The 17,440-nt window shown below is 43.9% G+C and overlaps 1 protein-coding gene across 1 annotated transcript; it reads right to left on the bottom strand.

Annotated features, from left to right (window-relative positions):
* Positions 1 to 867: 867 nt before the first annotated feature.
* Positions 868 to 17,361, bottom strand: pde5aa (phosphodiesterase 5A, cGMP-specific, a). The gene is made up of 20 exons (XM_049572329.1): positions 17,032 to 17,361; positions 16,143 to 16,806; positions 15,258 to 15,341; positions 14,406 to 14,486; positions 14,129 to 14,218; positions 13,889 to 14,041; positions 13,722 to 13,789; positions 13,401 to 13,549; positions 12,915 to 13,090; positions 12,752 to 12,802; positions 10,906 to 11,052; positions 10,589 to 10,717; positions 8,483 to 8,577; positions 8,223 to 8,310; positions 7,931 to 8,031; positions 4,429 to 4,506; positions 4,278 to 4,341; positions 4,104 to 4,178; positions 2,778 to 2,861; positions 868 to 1,602 (listed from the first exon to the last, which is right to left on the bottom strand). The coding sequence occupies exons 1-20, from the start codon at positions 17,313 to 17,315 to the stop codon at positions 1,429 to 1,431; spliced, it is 2,835 nt and encodes a 944-aa protein (XP_049428286.1). The 5' UTR covers positions 17,316 to 17,361; the 3' UTR covers positions 868 to 1,428.
* Positions 17,362 to 17,440: the final 79 nt, after the last annotated feature.

The raw sequence follows: 17,440 nt of genomic DNA, 5'->3' as shown, positions 1-17,440 counted from the left end.
CAAGGCTCTAGGTAGTCTGAAACGGCTTATTAGCCAGTCATCATCATGAGCCAGGAAATCTTCCCGATCTCGGAATACCCTCTCCAGTCGGATCCGTCCATTGGCATGGTCTTCGAGAAGTGCAAGTGCATCCATTGTGCCTTATTGCGCACGGCTGCCACTGAATGGCTATTTATATGCGCTCTTTCCATTAACCAGTCGTTCTCACCTTGTCACAATTGTCTCCAAAATGTGCTTAAGCAAGGTCTGTAGTTTGCTTAAAGTTACGCACATTCCTACGCTAGTCTTTTTTTTATAAATCCCAATTCTTGCGTAAGAAGTTGCGTACGCACTTCCAAGCCCGGTTTTGTGCGTAAGCAGGCTTTATAAATGAGGCCCCTGACCTGTACACACTGATACTGAACGGGCCCACCCCACCCCCCCCCCCCCCCCCCCCCCCCCCATAACCAAATAACCAAAAGACACAAAACCACAAATAAAATGCATAAAGACTACAAAGAGATGCAAGATCAGGTGGTGGTTCCTTTTGCATATCTGTACCAAGGGGCCCATTGTCTCGTAATCTGCTCATAATCATATTGTGTGTTTTCATCTTCATCCTGTAATATAGATCCATACATTTAAAACTAGATACATATATTGGCTGCATTTTCTCCCATTATCTAAATAAAAAAAGGATGTTCCAAAAAAGGAAACAGCCATGATGACGTGTGCAAACAAATCAGTGTGAATTTGAGATAATGCTTTGGGGTTTTCCGACACAAAGACCATATTTATTTGTTATATTTTTTTTAATTTAAATGATGTGTTAAAAATTAATCAACTAATTCATGTCAGCACAAACAACAAAAGTAGTATGCCAAGAAATTCATATTAAAATCCATACATGTATAAGGACTTTATAAACAACACTGTTCCTTTTGGGTGACAAAAACACCTTGCAGGATCACATGCTATGAAGTAAATGTGTGATCAAACTGAATCATACTGTACAGCCATCCATAGTTTTAATGTCTACTAGGTCTAAAAAGCTATACACACAAGGTTTGCAACTATGCATTACATGACAATGTTCTGCATCGACACATTAGTGCGGCTATACAGTGGAAAATATTATTTTCACAGTTTGTGTAGCTTCAGTCCTTTAAATACAATGAAACAGATCAATGTTACTTATATGAGACTTGGGACTACTGATAGGTTTGACATTGGCCTTGCTGCAGGATATGCTCTTTGCCAGGTGTTTGGGACATAATGACAACATTGCTTGCATTCGTCAAGATTGTTGTATGTCTCTTCAACATATTTTGTAGTCAAAGTTCTGATGTGTGGACACTCTGATCATTTTTAGACAAGATGTGTCCAAGAGAGGATGGAGAACAAACTGGTGCAGGTGGGAAAAATTCCTTTTGTCCTCTGTCCAGTTCTTTATTCCTCTGACGGCTTCTCATCCTCATTGCTTTGGTGCATTTCCACAGTTACACAACAACAATTTTCACAGCCTTCTTTCTCTGCTTTCTTAGCTAGATGCATCCAGTTTTCTCTGTTCTTCTTACAACCATTCAGCAGTGGGGTGCAAGTGTCAAACAGTCTCGATACAGCCTGAAGGAGACAGAGACAGAGAGTGTGATGATTGGAGTGAAAGAGAAGTGCAAATTAGATGATAAGATAATAGAACATCATTGAGGACAATGTTGTGGTTTTCATATGTGTGCATGTGAAAACCACAACATTGAGGACAATGTTGTGGTTTTCACATGTACGCATATGTACTGCAGAGTATTAGACATGGGAAAAATGATAGGAGGAAGATTTTCTTCATTTTGCACTTTGGAAATAAAGTCAAAATGTCAAGAACTACCGATACCCTTGCATCTGTCCATTACCAGCTATTTCATTTTGCACAAATGTGGTCACTTCATCCAAGTTTGTGTGTTTCTCCTTCTGAACAATGCCATTGACCATACAATCCCTTGAAAGTTCTAATACTTATTACAACACTGTGTTTATGTGTTAAGAGAAAAATAATTTCCTTGTTGCTAAAACTAAATTCTGAACTACAATTTCACCAAAACATTTATACAAGGCATTTTGTAGCCGCATCACTTCATTATTTTTTCTTATTAGACATTTGTGTTAAGTTTTGTCTTAATTACCATATAAATTCTTGAGTTATGGCCAAAAACACATTTTGTGAGGTCACACTGACCTTGAACTTTGACCTTCAATCGCAAAATTCTAAATCTAAGTGGATGTTTGTGTCAAATTTAAAGGTGTTTTAAGGTGTTCTTGAGATATGGTGTTCACAAGAATGAGACAGATGCAAGGTCACACTGACCTTGAGCTTGACCTTTGACCAATCAGTTCATCGTTGAGTCAAAGTGAATGTTTGTGCCAAATTTGAAGAAATTCCCTCAAGATGTTCTAGATGTCACATTCACAAGATTTAGACAGACAAGGTCACAGTGGCCTTGACCTTTGACCTATGACCAACAAAAACTAATCAGTTCATCGTTGAGTCCAAGCAGATGTTTTGTGCCTAATTTAGAGAAATTTCCTTAAGGGGTTCTTGAGATATCGTGTTCCCAAGGATGGGACATACGTATGGATGGACAACCTGAAAACATAATGCCTCTGGCCACGGCTACTGCCTACATGGAGGCATAAAAAAAATCCTCCTCCTCATTTTTCCCCTTATGCCTGGCCCTTACACACTTCCATACATATACATGCACGTACCACATGTATATATCCACACACATGCAGAAATAACACACCTTGTACAGTGGATAGCAGATGTCACTGATGTATTCAACTTGCATGTTTGGCAGTCGAGTGCTGTTTTCTCTGTTCATTATGTCCTGGTGAGAAGAGAGCATAAAACTGGCTGTTAGGACGTCCAGAACAACTGTAGTCGATCTAGTCAAACATATTATTATTTTGGGGCTGATATATTACACAAGAAATCACCAATGATTCCACTATGACTAAAGTAAACCATCACCTGAGACTTTGCCTTTTGGAAGATACACAAGACAATGCATTTGAATGGCAAAAAGAAAATTATGTGTACTTCCTCTAAACTGTTATCTAGGTTTGACATTGACTGGGTAAGTGTGATGCTTTTCAAAAGCAACCTTAAAGGAATACTTCAGCAACAAAATTAGTATATCAGATACTCACTGTATATTACCTTGAATTAATGAAGAAATCGTTGGTTTTCTCACATGCCTCGACGGTGAACAGAGAATCCAAAAAAGGCGAACATTCTTTATGTATTGAAATAATAAGGGTTCACTTTTAACAATAGCAAAACTATATCAAAATATATGTTTGCAAACTCTCACACAATTCATGCAGTATAATTGAAGTCTTATTTATCCTTCTTATGCTTTATACTCGGTACATCCCAAACACATGCATTTTCACGAAAACCGTCACAATATAAAACACTTCAACCTACGCATAGCGCGCCCTGACATGTCGGGCGTGAGATTGTTTGTACTGATGTGTTTTAAATCAGAATATTTTATCCAAAATGCATGTGTCTGGGAAGTACTGGTAACAAATGGATAATAGACTTGATTACATTGCACAATTTGGGTGAGAGTTTGTAAATGGATGTTTTGATATGGCTTTGCTGTTGTTAAATGTGGTCCCCATTTACTTCAATTCATGAAGAGTGTTTGTCTTTTTTGTATTCTCTGTTCTACGAGGAGGCATGCTAGAAAAACTTTTTTTTTTCCACAAATGAAAGATATTATGCAGTGAGTAATTAATATGCAAATGGTCAATTTGCGAGTGAAGTATTCCTTTAAGTTATATAAGTTCAAGAATGAGAATTGAACAGGGACGAAAACATGCCTGAAAGACTTTTCATCGTGTAGAAAAAAGGCTGCATCAGGAGGTAAAATAACATTTTTGGGATGAACATGCCTCTTATTTTACCAACAGAGGACTGTGTAGAACAAATGTGATATTTATGGTATTACGCATTTTTTAAAAATTGATTTAGGCTTTATGAGTATATTTTCTTTCTCCTTTGATAACCATTGGTACAACATTAAAATCTAATAAGACAAAATCATGTTAGCAAGACTTACAATGGGTTGGATTTTGAACTCTTCTTTCTCTTTATCCCCCTGTGCAAAGAACTCCATGGCAACCAGGTCTGTAATCTGTTTTGGAGGAAGAGCGAGGTCAGGGTTGTGATGAACTCAAAATGACTGAGTGATAAAGTGGCAAGTATTGAAGTGGAAACTCTCTATGAGACCTACCCTTTTTTGTTCAGGCCAAGGCTTTGTGATAGCAGAGAGGTCACTAGCTGTCATCAACATCGACCTGTGGGGGGGGAATAAATATCTTAAAGGAACAGTCCCTTGGTCCATTCCACCAAAGATATCATTATCATATATCCCTGATTCTCACCTCAGTAAATCTCTTTGTTTCTCACTCTTCCAGTTCACTCTGCTTTTCTTGGAGAGAGAATGGAATTCTTTTCTTCTCCTAAAAAGACGAGCACAAAAAGTGTGTCAGGGGTGAAACAAGACGTTCACGGCAAAGCTTGACCTACATCTGCTTTGACATTTTCTGTTTTAACATACTCCTCCGAGAACCGTCACCTTATCGTGGTGGAGGAGTTTGAGTGCCCTAATGACCCTAGGAGCTATGCTGTCGGGGGCATTTTGCCCCTGGTAGGGTTTCCCATGGCAGATTGGTTCTGGGCGAAGGGTCAGACGAAGAACGGTTCAAAAGACCCTTCATGATGGTTATGATCAAGGATACGTGTACCCGGCACGGAGGGTTACCGGGGCCCCGCCCTGGAGCCAGGCCTGGGGTTGGGGTCCGTGGGCGAGCGCCTGGTGGTCGGTCCTTCGCCCATGGGGTCCTGCTGGGCCCAGCCCGAACCGGCTACATGGGTTTGTCCCCCTGCAGGCCCACCACCCGTAGAGGGATCCAGAAGGGTTCGGTGCAATGTGGATTGGGCAGCAGACCAAGGCGGGGGCCTTGGCGGTCCAATCCTTGGTTACAGAAGTTGGCTCTTGGGACATGGAATGTCACCTCTCTGGCAGGGAAGGAGCCAGAGCTTGTGGAAGAGGCTGAGCACTACCGGCTAGATATAGTCGGCCTCACCTCGACACATAGTTCCGGCTCTGGAACCCTAGTCCTTGAGAGGGGTTGGACTCTCTCCTTCGCTGGAGTTGCTCCAGGTGAGAGGCGGAGGGCCGGGGTGGGCTTTCTGATAGCCCCCAGACTCTCTGCCTGTACGTTGGGGTTTACCCCAGTAGACAAAAGGGTTGCTTCCCTGCGCCTTCAGGTTGGGGAACGGGTCCTGACTGCTGTCTGTGCTTATGCACCGAACAACAGTTCAGAGTACCCACCCTTTTTGGAGTCCCTGGGACGGGTGCTGGACAGTGCCCCGACCGGGGACTCCATTGTTCTGCTGGGGGACTTCAACGCTCACGTGGGCAATGACAGCGGGACCTGGAGGGGCGTGATTGGGAGGAATGGCCTGCCCGATCTGAACCCGAGTGGTGTTCAGTTATTGGACTTCTGTGCGGGTCGCAGTTTGGCCATAACTAACACCATGTTCAAACATAAGGATGTCCATCGGTGCACGTGGCACCAGGACAGCCTAGGTCGCGGGTCAGTGATCGACTTTGTAGTCGTATCATTTGACCTGCGGCCATATGTTCTGGACACTCGGGTGAAGAGAGGAGCAGAGCTGTCAACTGATCACCACCTGGTGGTGAGTTGGATCAGATGGTGGGAAGGCGCGCGCAGACCTGGCAGGCCCAAAGCGAACAGTGAGGGTCTGCTGGGAACGCCTGGCGGAAGAACCTGTCCAGATGATCTTCAACTCCCACCTCCGGGAGAGCCGACCGCATCTCGAGGCGGAGGACATTGAGTCCGAGCGGGCCTTGTTCCGCTCTGCCATTGTTGAGGCGGCGGTTGCAAGCTGCGCGCGCAAGGCCGCTGGTGCCAGTCGCGGCGGTAATCCCCGAACCCGCTGGTGGACACCAGAGGTGAGGGGAGCCGTCAGGCTGAAGAAGGAGGCCTACAGGGCATGGTTGGTCTGTGGGTCTCCAGAAGCAGCTGATGGGTACCGGCGGGCCAAACGGAGCGCGGCGGCGGCAGTCGTGGAGGCAAAAACTCGGGCGTGGGAGGAGTTCGGTGAGGCCATGGAGGAAGACTATCGATCGGCTCCAAAGAGGTTCTGGCAAGCCGTCCGGCGCCTCAGGGGGGGAAGGCGGCAACTTGCTCACACTGTTTACAGTGGGGGCGGGGAGCTGCTGACGTCAACTGGGGACATTGTCGGGCGGTGGAAGGAATACTTTGAGGAGCTCCTCAATCCCACCAACATGTATTCCAGTGAGGAAACAGAGACGGGGGTCTCAGGGGCGGGTCGTCCAATTTCTGGGGCAGAAGTCGCCGAGGTGGTGAAACAACTCCGAGGCGGCGGAGCCCCGGGGGTGGATGAGATTCGTCCCGGATATCTCAAGGCTCTGGATGTTGTAGGGCTGTCTTGGCTGACACGCCTCTGCAGCATTGCGTGGACATCGGGGGCAGTGCCTCTGGAGTGGCAGACCGGGTGGTGGTCCCCATTTTCAAGAAAGGGGACCAGAGGGTGTGTTCCAACTACAGGGGGATCACACTCCTCAGCCCACCCGGTAAGGTCTACTCCAGGGTGCTGGAGAAGAGGGTCCGGTCGATAGTTGAACCTCGGATCGAGGAGGAGCAATGTGGTTTTCGTCCCGGACGCGGAACCGTGGACCAGCTCTTTACCCTCGCCAGGGTGCTGGAGGGGGCATGGGAGTTCGCCCAACCAGTCCACATGTGTTTTGTGGATTTGGAGAAGGCTTACGACCGTGTCCCCAGGGGCATCCTGTGGGGGGTGCCCGGGAGTATGGGGTGGGTGGCCTTGCTAAGGGCCATCCAGTCCCTGTACCGAAGGAGCATGAGTCTGGTTCGCGTGGCTGGCAGTAAGTCGGACCTGTTCCCGGTGAGGGTTGGACTCCGCCAGGGCTGCCCTTTGTCACCGGTTCTGTTCATAACTTTTATGGACAGAATTTCTAGGCACAGCCGAGTGGGGGAGGGTGTCAGGTTCAGTGATGGGAGAATCTCGTCCCTGCTTTTTGCGGATGACGTGGTCCTCCTAGCTCCATCGAACAGTGACCTCCAGCTCTCGCTGGGACGGTTTGCAGCTGAGATGAGAATCAGCACCTCCAAGTCCGAGGCCATGGTCCTCAGCCGGAAAAGGGTGGATTGCCCACTCCAGGTCAGGGGGGAGGTCCTTCCTCAGGTGGAGGAGTTTAAGTATCTCGGGATCTTGTTCACGAGTGAGGGTAGGATGGAGCGGGAGATTGACAGGCGGATTGGGGCAGCGTCAGCAGTGATGCGGGCGCTTAACCGGTCCGTTGTGGTGAAAAGGGAGCTTAGCCAGAAAGCGAAGCTCTTGATTTACTGGTCGATCTTCGTTCCAACCCTCACCTATGGTCACGAGCTCTGGGTAGTGACCGAAAGAATGAGATCGCGAATACAAGCGGCCGAAATGAGTTTCCTCCGCAGGGTGGCTGGGCTCAGTCTTAGGGATAGGGTGAGGAGCTCAGACATTCGGGAGGGACTCGGAGTAGAGCCGCTGCTCCTCCACATCGAGAGGAGCCAGTTGAGGTGGTTCAGGCATCTGGTAAGGATGCCTTCCGGACGCCTCCCTTGGGAGGTGTTTCGGGCATGTCCAACTGGGAGGAGACCTCAGGGCCGCCCCAGGACACCCGGCTGGCCTGGGAACACCTCGGGGTTCCCGCGGAAGAGCTGATGGAAGTGGCTGGGGAGAGGACTGTCTGGGCTTCCTTGCTGGGGCTGCTGCCCCCGCGACCCGGACCCGGATAAGCGGAGGACGACGAGTACGAGTACGAGTACGAGAACATACTCCATGTAGACAGTCAGGTCAGTTGCGAGGATTGCCCTTTTGATCATGTGTAGTACAGCTTTGTAGTCCTCTGCAGACAGGCCGCTGAGAATCTGACTCCCCTGGGAAAAGGATGAGAGAGACAGTGAAGTTAAGTGAAGACTTTGACTCAGTGACTACCAGACACAGTGTATGCAGAGACAGTTAGGCATGACGACTGTCTGTTGAGAACAAAATTGGAACTACACTTTGACTGAGATAAAAAAGAATTAAGACCACTTAGATGGACATTTGGCAACATTTGAGGTCTTACAGTGTTGTTTAGGATGAAGAGGCACAGGTTGTAGTGGTGGTTTTCAAGAGAGGAGTGTCCATACAGCTGAGCTAAAGGCTGCTGACTCCTGAGAGAGACAGAAACATATACTGGCTATATAAGAAGGCAATGACCGAAAGCATAACCAGTATTATAATAGTAGATAAGAGAAAACAAATAAAAAGAAAATCTTCTTCTTTGAGCAAATATGCAAATATAGAAAACTGACTAAACATGAGAGAAGGGGAAGTAGTGTTTACCTCTCTATGTACGAGTTACTGACCCCCCTGTGATCAAGATCATGACTCAGAGTGGCAATCATCAGTGCTAAGATTTCCAGACGGGAAAAGATGGTCTGAAATACAAACAGAAATAGATGGAGAGAGAGAGAGAGAGAGAGAGAGAGAGAGAGAGAGAAATAGCAAAGAAAGTTATTTACTTGTTTCTCTTCATGGAAGCATGTTTAATTGTGTACATTTTTGCAGTTTTCCCACTGGAATAGAGCAGTCAAGGAGGGCCGGCACACTTGCAAGTTCTTTGTTTTGTATATAACCTTAAGGATCCGGAATCAAGCACAAAAACATTTCACAGAGATTCTGTAAAGGTAATTAAATTTAAATAAGGCATATTTATATTTAGGGATGAACGATACTGGATTTTTGCCTATATCCGATATGCTGATATATAACAACTCATTTGACCAATAACCGATATCGATATATCCCTTTTTTCCCCACCTAATTTTAATTATCATCAAGTCTCTTCTGTAGTCATATTATGCATCTATACTCTTAACATGATGGTCCACCAGCAGATGGAGACATGAAATACAATACTTTTCAAAGTGTATAATATTCATTCCTTGTGCAAAATAAGAAAAAGCATGTTGGCCGATCCACATAATGATTCACTTTAAAGCCAATATCAGCTGATACCAATGATGTGTCGATATCATCATGCATCCCTATTTATATCGCACCTTTCAAGAATGAACATTAAGTATCAAACTAAATGAGCTCATGAAAAAATCCCAAAAAAGTGAGATGGCAACATGAAGATAATGTATTATTTTGGACATGTTGTAGTTTAGCATTAAAAGAACACCACAATTATGCTAGCTTGGTCAACATAAAACTTTACTAATTTCAAATTTCAAGTATTTGGATTTTTTAATAAGTTGGCACAGGTGCTGATGTCTTATAATGGTCCATGTGCTAGTCAAAGTGTACACCACTTAATTTAAAACATGTTGATAAAGGACCAAACTCAGGCTTAAGAAAACAGATGCTGGTGTATGGTTGAAATGAATTATACATCCTAAAGACAACTGAAGTGTACTGACGGTAAACTTCTCTTTGCTCCATATGTCATATCAGATCTGACTGATTAACCCAAAAAATATAAAAAAAACACCAGACCACACTCATAAACATGGGGTGTACAGTTTTTAACACTTAAACAGGCTTTGTGTGAATACCTGTAAATCAAACAACACAGAGTACAGTCAACTTACTGTTATTCCAATTCCTTAACTACTACAACAACCCACTTTAACATCCAATAAGCAAAATGCTCACCTCATCAAACTGAATGAAATGACTAATCTCACAGCACTATAATACAGTCACAATTAATCGTGTCAATAAAGACAGAAGGAGAGACTGAAATTAGTGAGAAGTCACTTAAGTAGAGATTTAGGCTGGAGAGCAGTTAAGAGGTTTTGGTGGGTTCTACAATGAATCCTCTTTTTAAATAATCTGCTCTCTACTGGAGAAACCCTGCAGTCCCTGAATGCCTTCTCCAAAGATTCTAGTTTAATTTAAGAACAAAGAAGTTAGTTAGTTATATAACTACCCTGTTTACATAGGCTTAAAGTTATGCACCATGGCATAACCCCAGATTCACAGACTATGGGTGTAGCTCTAGCTGTTACTGTTTCAGTTAATGTTTTTGTTGTCTAAAACATTCTTGCTCAGAGTTTGGTTCTACTCAGTCTCCACTATACCACTGGCCATACTAAAAGACCCAATAAGAAGTCAAATACTCAGTTTTTCAGTAAGAACATTTAGTTTGAATGGTTTTAAGGCAGTTTTTCGCAAGCAAAAATGAACAACATTAGCTGTAGTTGCACAGCACTAACCAAGCTAGCAGCAAGATGGCAACAGCCAAAGGGCGAAACTCAAGGCTTCAAAACGATATCTGCGAACCAATAAGTGAGGCCACAGCGGCTACCTCCATTATTTTATACCGTCTTTGTTTGGCTCAGTTAAAAAAAAGTTACATTATGATCTTTTCATATCAGAGTTTTGGTAGTGATGTTATCATGTATACACATGAGCATACACACAACACAGGCATGCACTAACCTGGAGTTGGTCTGTGGCCATGAGTATAGCAAACATGCTTTGAGCAGTGCACAATGCATGGTTCCAGTTGTGATATGGCACATTGTTCCTGTAGCCACGTTTCACGGTCAGAACCCACTGACAGAGCCCCTGGAGGAAAAAGACATGTGCAAGAGATGGTAAATAATTGATGAAGCATCAATTAGAATGACCTGAATTTATTATGCTTTTAATTTCTTTGCTTTTAAATTTCAGTTTGCCAACTGGTAAACTCTTGAGGTGAAACAATGGTGCTACTACTCTCTACCATAAAGCCTAATTATAAGCAGGTAACTTACCTTGTAATCAATGTTAAAATCCTGCACCAAATTGAGGTCCAGGAACATACGGATGGCAGCCTGAGAGGTCACATCTTCTGGCATGCCAAAATCAGAGAAATGGAAGTCTAGAATCTTCAGTGATTCAACAGAAGGAATAGTGGCCTCCTGAAAATAGAAAATAAACAAAAAAATGAGACTGAAATATACACTTACAGACACTGATCTTTCATACATCCACAAACAAAACTAAAAATACATGATTTATATTTCTACCTCCTGCCCTCAAAACATGTGCAGGGAAATTATCTTGATTTGACCTGGATGAGGAGGTCACCATTATGTGTGCCACTTACAGGCAGGTAGCCAAGAGCTTTAATTTGGTAGAGCATTAGTTGTATGATAGGATTAAAGCGAGTTAAAGGATAACTTCATTATTTTTTAACCTGGACCCAATTTTCCCATCTTTTTGTGTCTAAATGACTAATGGGAACAACATTTTTTAAATCTAGTCTGAGTATGAAGTGAGAGGGTTGTGGCCGGCAGCCATGAAACAGGTTTCAATGTAACCACTCTGGCATGTGCACACTATCAATTTATGTCCACTAACAGAGCATGTTTTTGCCACTGCCAGGCTCATATTGTTATTCTTAATGTCTGAAAACATTATGGAAAGGACAGGCATAGACCGACCTGTCTATTAAAAAGTAGGATCCTTTTGGTTTCACCAGACACAGCTCAAAGATTGTTATCGCCAAACCCACAAGACTCCATTTAAATAAACAATATTTTTATCATCATTAAAAAACACTTCCTTTAAAGCTGAAATAATAATAATAATAAGAAACAAAATAAAACTCACAAAAAATGTCTTGGTTTGTCTTTCCACTTTTCCAACATGAAATTAACTCTTTATTTACCCAATGTGATGTGAAAAATTGAGATTGCATGTGCCCAGAGTGGTTACATCTTGGTGCCTGCTGCAGTGCTCTCGTTCAATCCTGGACCAACTTCAAAAACTGTGGTTCCCATTAGTCACTTAGACATAACTACAATTACTGCCCCCTGGTTGTATGCCTCCGCGCACCAGTGAAGTCACACTCCTAGTTTAAATCTATGTCTGTGAAAACATGGATGCTTCGCACAGTTTCAAGGTGGACACCCTTTATAAGTGTGTCACTAATTAAGTATCTGACCAAATATTTTCCCTTCTGATATGATGTTGCGTAGTGGCCAGAAAAGTGTTTTATGCAGAATATCATGATGTCACAGTGAAGTTGCTCTTTGACCATCTGGATATAAAAACTTATCACTGCATCATTTTATCCTCTTAGACATGTGCGTGAAGTTTTGTCATAATTAATTTAGTTATGGCCAAAAACCTGTGACCTTTGACCTTCAACCACAAAATTTTAATGAGTTTATTCTTCAATCCAAGTGGACGTTTGGGTCAAATTTGAAGAAATTCCCTTAAGTTGTTCTTGAGATATCGCGTTTATGAAAATGAGTCGAATGCAGGGTCACGGTGACCTTGACGTCTGACCACCAGAATCTAATCAGTTCATCCTTCAGTCCAAGTAAATGTTTGTGCCAAATTTGATAAAATTCCATCAGGGTATTCTCGAGATATCACAGTCATGCTATGCTATGCTATGACCACCAAAAACTAATCAGTTCACCACTGAGTCCAGGGGGACATTTGTGCCAATTTTGAAGAAATTCTCCCGAGGTGTATTTGAGGTATTGTGTTCACAAAAATGGGACGTATGTACGTACATACAACCCATAAACTTAATTCCTGTAGTGAGGCTCAACTTGGCTGGCAGAAAATGTTCATTTCTACCAGAAAAATAAAGTTAACAATCACCTGCAATGCTTGGATTTCCTGCTCTGCTGCGGTGATGTGGTAGGCAAGAACCTGGGAGAAGGAGAGAGAAGACACATACCCCCAACATTATAAGTTGCAGCCACCTAAATATGTTCACTTGGCTGCAAGCTTAAGATGTGAGTGGACTAACTGGGTTACTCACCTCCTGTGTGACCTCTATACTGGCCCTCCGCTCCTCAGTCATCTGCACAGCCTGAGCGTACTGAAGAGCCAGGCCGCAGTACACTGCCAGGTCCTCTAATAGGCGCTCATCATATCTGTTAAAGGCCTCCATCTCTTCTGAGTCTCTGCTCCTCTTGTTCATGAGCTGGCACACCGCTATGTGACAATAAAGACACAGATAGAGGACAGATGTGCAGCATGAGGAAGATGTTTAATTAAACCATTATCTCATAGTCTTAATCACACTACTAGCAAACAGCTGACTTTTCCTTCCAAGAAGTCAACATCAAACAACATTTTGTATGTTTTCGAGAGCCAAGCATGACTGACTGTACCATCATGATTAAGAGAAGGCAGGGTTTATACAGTAACATCCTGAGGCCTAGAGTTTGTGATATGATACCATGAGTGCAGCAGCAGCTGATGAAAAATGTATCATGACCTTTGCCATTCAAAAGAGACTTACCAATAACATTTTCAGACCTCTCATTTCTGACAGGACAGCAGATCAGACTCTTCACTGATTCCTCTGAGCCCTCCGACATATTGAGTGTTTCCATAGCAGCCAGAGTTTGGAGGGCATGTGATGGGTCTAAATCACTGATATCATTCTCCCTAAAAAATAACACGGAACCAGTTACACTGTGTCTGATGCTAGATGAAGAAAATAACATTTGTTTGATGTGTATAAGTATTACAAAACTGATATTAGTAAAAATTTGTCAACATAGCTATGGACCATGCAATAATCATTCTTTGTCTTTAAGGATCAAGCAACAGGCAGAACCTTCTGTAGATCTGGCAGGTTGATCCGAGCTCCTCACACTCCAGGTGGATCACTCTGGAGAACGACACCTGAAAATAAAACCATCAGAGGAAAAGAAAACACAGCACATTAGGAAAGATATGATTTGATGTGCAATTATCTAATCAAACTCAAACAAGATAACGCACCTTGTGTTTCGTAACTGGGGTTTGCTCGCTGGGGATGAAGATGGTGCAGTACTGAGCACGTGTGAAAGGCATGATGGTGGCAGCCATCTTACTTAGCAGAACTTCAAAGGAACGATGCTCCTGTGACAACACCTGTGCCATCTCTATCAAAGCCTGACACACACAGATATACAGATACTGTAGATTACATATACATACATAGACATAGATAGATTTCATATTGTTCTCTGTTGGTGTTACCTGGCTGCGTCTGGCCTCCTGTCTTGCGCTCTCATGCAGCTGGACATTATCCAGGACCATCCCCAACACATCCATATGATATGACAGCACCTGGCCAATAAAATTCAACTCAAACTTAACTCAAGTTTATTGCCAGCAGCCATTAGTCACTTCTTAACGAAATGTGTATATACATTTAGTCAGCATTAAAATTGGAGACTATTACAAGTATTGCAACAGACAAGAGCTCTAACATTTGCTGCCCTGTGGTGACGGGGCCAAGCTTCCCATCCCTCACCTTTTCATCATTGTTGGTAAAAGCAGAATCTGATCCTTCACAGACATTTCTCTTGTTGATCATAACCACAACACCTACCACCTGTACACAAAGAGAAGACATGTTTTATTATTACAGAATCTGTGTTTGAACCTCTATAATACATTGCACTGAAGGTTCCATAGGTCTGTGGTTACTTTTTGTCTTATTTACTAAAACTTAGACAATATCCACACAGAAGACCATGAGACAGACGGTCTGTGGGGAAAAAAATCAGGTTCTTTCACTCACTCCTTGTGCTTTCAATGGCATTTCCTTGAATGTACCACGGCTCATGGAAAACAACCAATCAGAGCCGAGGAGTTTCTTACGCAGCTGTCAATCATGTCAATACCTGCTTGTCAGCTGCGGTCAGACTGTCAAACTAGGTAGCGCTTATTAAATATGAATCAAGATTCTGTTACTGCATTGGCTATTTCTTGTCTTAAATGTTATCCGGAAATATTTTAGTGTACTGTTTAGCTGTAAAATGAGAAACTTTGTGACCTAGCTGCCGCATTGGAAACAGCTGGAGCATTACCCACCAGCCGAATCAAACTTTCTCATTTTACAGCTAAACAGTACACTAAAAAATGTTTCTGAAGACATTCGTATGCAGCTCTAGAGTTTGCTGAATGCCAGTAGAAGAAAAAGGAACAGGAGGAGGAGCCTGATATTTTTTTCACAGACTATCTATCTCATATACGACTGTGTGGATATAGTGACAATTCTAAGAAATATGACAAAAAGTTATTTTTATAAAAGTCAGAAAAAGGCAAAAAGCACATATCATATCATCTTAAAATAAAAGCAGAAAGTAGTTTCAAATGTTACCTCTCCCCTGTGGTTATTAATGGGAACACTCAAAACAGTCCTGATCGTGGATGATTGATCGTCATCTATGTCGAATCTGGGGACCTGAGGAGGTAAACAATGAACTCTTAAGTACACGATACACTGCAGACAAACACATCACTTATTTTTTACGTAACTGTTAATTGCAACATTGTGATTAAGATCTTTATGTAGCCTAATTTAGTCGCAACAGACTCCATCCAAACGTTACTCCATTCATAGCCTTGTGTCCTTAGAATACCTGGTCAATATTGCTCAGTGGCTTTAGACACACCCAGCCAGGAATACCCATGTTTCTCAGTAACCTTGGTGTCACACAGGTTATTAGGAACTACCCATCCACACCCACGCTGACCAGGGATTAGCTTCCATCTGTGCCAGGTGTTGGCACTGGTTCCTAATCACATTGGTAAGGACAGGGAGTGGTGGTGTGGGCACCACCCGTAAGCCCTTTAGTAAGCTGTACCGTCTTTTCTCTTTGCGTGGGTGTGTGTATGCGTGGGTGTGTGCAAGAGAGGGACATTATAACATAGTAGGGAACTACAGTGTCTCGCTAATCAGAGGTTAATTAGTGGAGGAAGCCTCTAAAAGGATTAGAATCAAGTGCGTCATCTGGGATTCCCTAACACACCCCCACACAACATAAAATCACCGTGCCATCGTCTAAAAACAGGTTATCAGGAAATGGGTGACTCATTTAGTGTAGCCTTGAGTTCTCATTCCTAATTTAAAATACCTGGTGCCAACAACAAACTAACAACTTGGCCATGTGTAGAAACTTGTCAGTCTGTTGTGTTATACAAAGCATGCTGCAAAATCAAGAGTCATGACGACTACGAGTAATGTGTGAGTTTGACAGTTTACCTCTGATGCATTTCTCAGGTTCATTGGTAACCCTGTAGCCAGTACACATCCCATAATACCCTTCACCAGGTCCAGGTGTGCATGGCTACCTTCGCTCAAGCACCTCAACCCTGTCAGGGCGACCACCTCCTCCAGGGTGCTCCTTCTACTGCTGTCTTTCTTAACCAGAGACAGGGAGCAACACTCAGCTGCAAGCAGCTCCCCAGCGTGCAGGACAGCCCCCTGGCAGAGCTCTGTCACAGAACCCATCCAGCTGAGACCTCCTCTTAGGAGCTCCATCATCCATGGGCAGTACTCACCATGGCCACAGGCTTCAGTGTTTGTGGCAGTGAGAAGCAGAGGATGGGGAGAGCGGGATAAGTCAGGGGAGCCGGGGCAAACGGGAGAAAGAGGACGGCAAGGAGAAAAAGAGTAGCGAGAAGAACGAGCAGAGCGTGGAGAGCAAGGGGAGTGACAGCCAAGAATATCTGGACTGAAGCGATCATTACACTCAGGGGCACTGAGATTGGAGGCGAGGGGTTTGAGCCTGTCTGCCAAGGATGAAATGTTTAAATGTGAGCTGGACAGTGGAGAGGAAACTCTGCGATGATGAGGCTTCCTGAGCAGGCCAGAGTGGTCAGAGCTGCTCCTGGGCAGTGGAGACTCTGTTTGTGAAGTGCTGACCCTGAAACCACAGAGAAGACATATAACTGATCAGAACATGAAATTTTTTGTGTGGAAGAGACATCATTGCCTTACTGCACTTTTGTAATTTTCTAAAGCTACATTTTCTTGGCTTACAAACATTTACATCATCATACAGTGTATCATTAAGCGCACACTTCTGTCTAAATTGTTTTGTACTGTAGGCTACTTTTCAAATAAAGGGCTATACTGTAAAATATCTTACGCGGAAGCTCTGCGTAAAAAGTACGCCCTCGTAAAGTCGGAGTGGTCGTCCAGCCATGCCTCCACTTGCTCGCTTCTCATACCGTCTGCAAACCTCTTGCTGCGCGTCTTAGAGCGCGGGCTCCACAGCGGAGAGAAGAACCAGCCCATGCCTCTCACCATCTGCGGCTCAGTCACTGTTTCCCTGAGGAGGGACTCCTCTGTCCCCGCGGCAGAAGATGCTGCTTCTGGTGTCGCACCGTCAGGCTCCATGGACTCTAGCGCTTCGGAGTGGAGGCAGGGCATCCCCTCGCTCAGGTAAAGCGAGAAAAGGTCGACTAAACTCAGTTTTTACGCCTGATGATGCGCTATCTGGGAGGAACACCTGTCATGTGGAAGTAGTGAAACAGACTGAAGTGACGTGACAGAGA

The sequence above is a fragment of the Epinephelus fuscoguttatus genome, linkage group LG3 (genome assembly GCF_011397635.1).
Source record: "Epinephelus fuscoguttatus linkage group LG3, E.fuscoguttatus.final_Chr_v1".
Lineage (NCBI taxonomy): Eukaryota > Metazoa > Chordata > Actinopteri > Perciformes > Serranidae > Epinephelus > Epinephelus fuscoguttatus.
The sequence above is the reverse complement of the archived record's forward strand: the minus strand, read 5'-3'. Positions and strand labels throughout refer to the sequence as shown.

Coding starts and splice junctions, on each gene's coding strand:
- pde5aa (XM_049572329.1), bottom strand. CDS start 17,315: ATGCCCTGCCTCCACTCCGAAGCGCTAGAGTCCATGGAGCCTGACGGT. Junction 15,342..16,142: donor ACCTGAGAAATGCATCAGAG/GTAAACTGTCAA, acceptor TTACCTCCTCAG/GTCCCCAGATTCGACATAGA. Junction 14,219..14,405: donor TTACCAACAATGATGAAAAG/GTGAGGGATGGG, acceptor TTTATTGGCCAG/GTGCTGTCATATCATATGGA.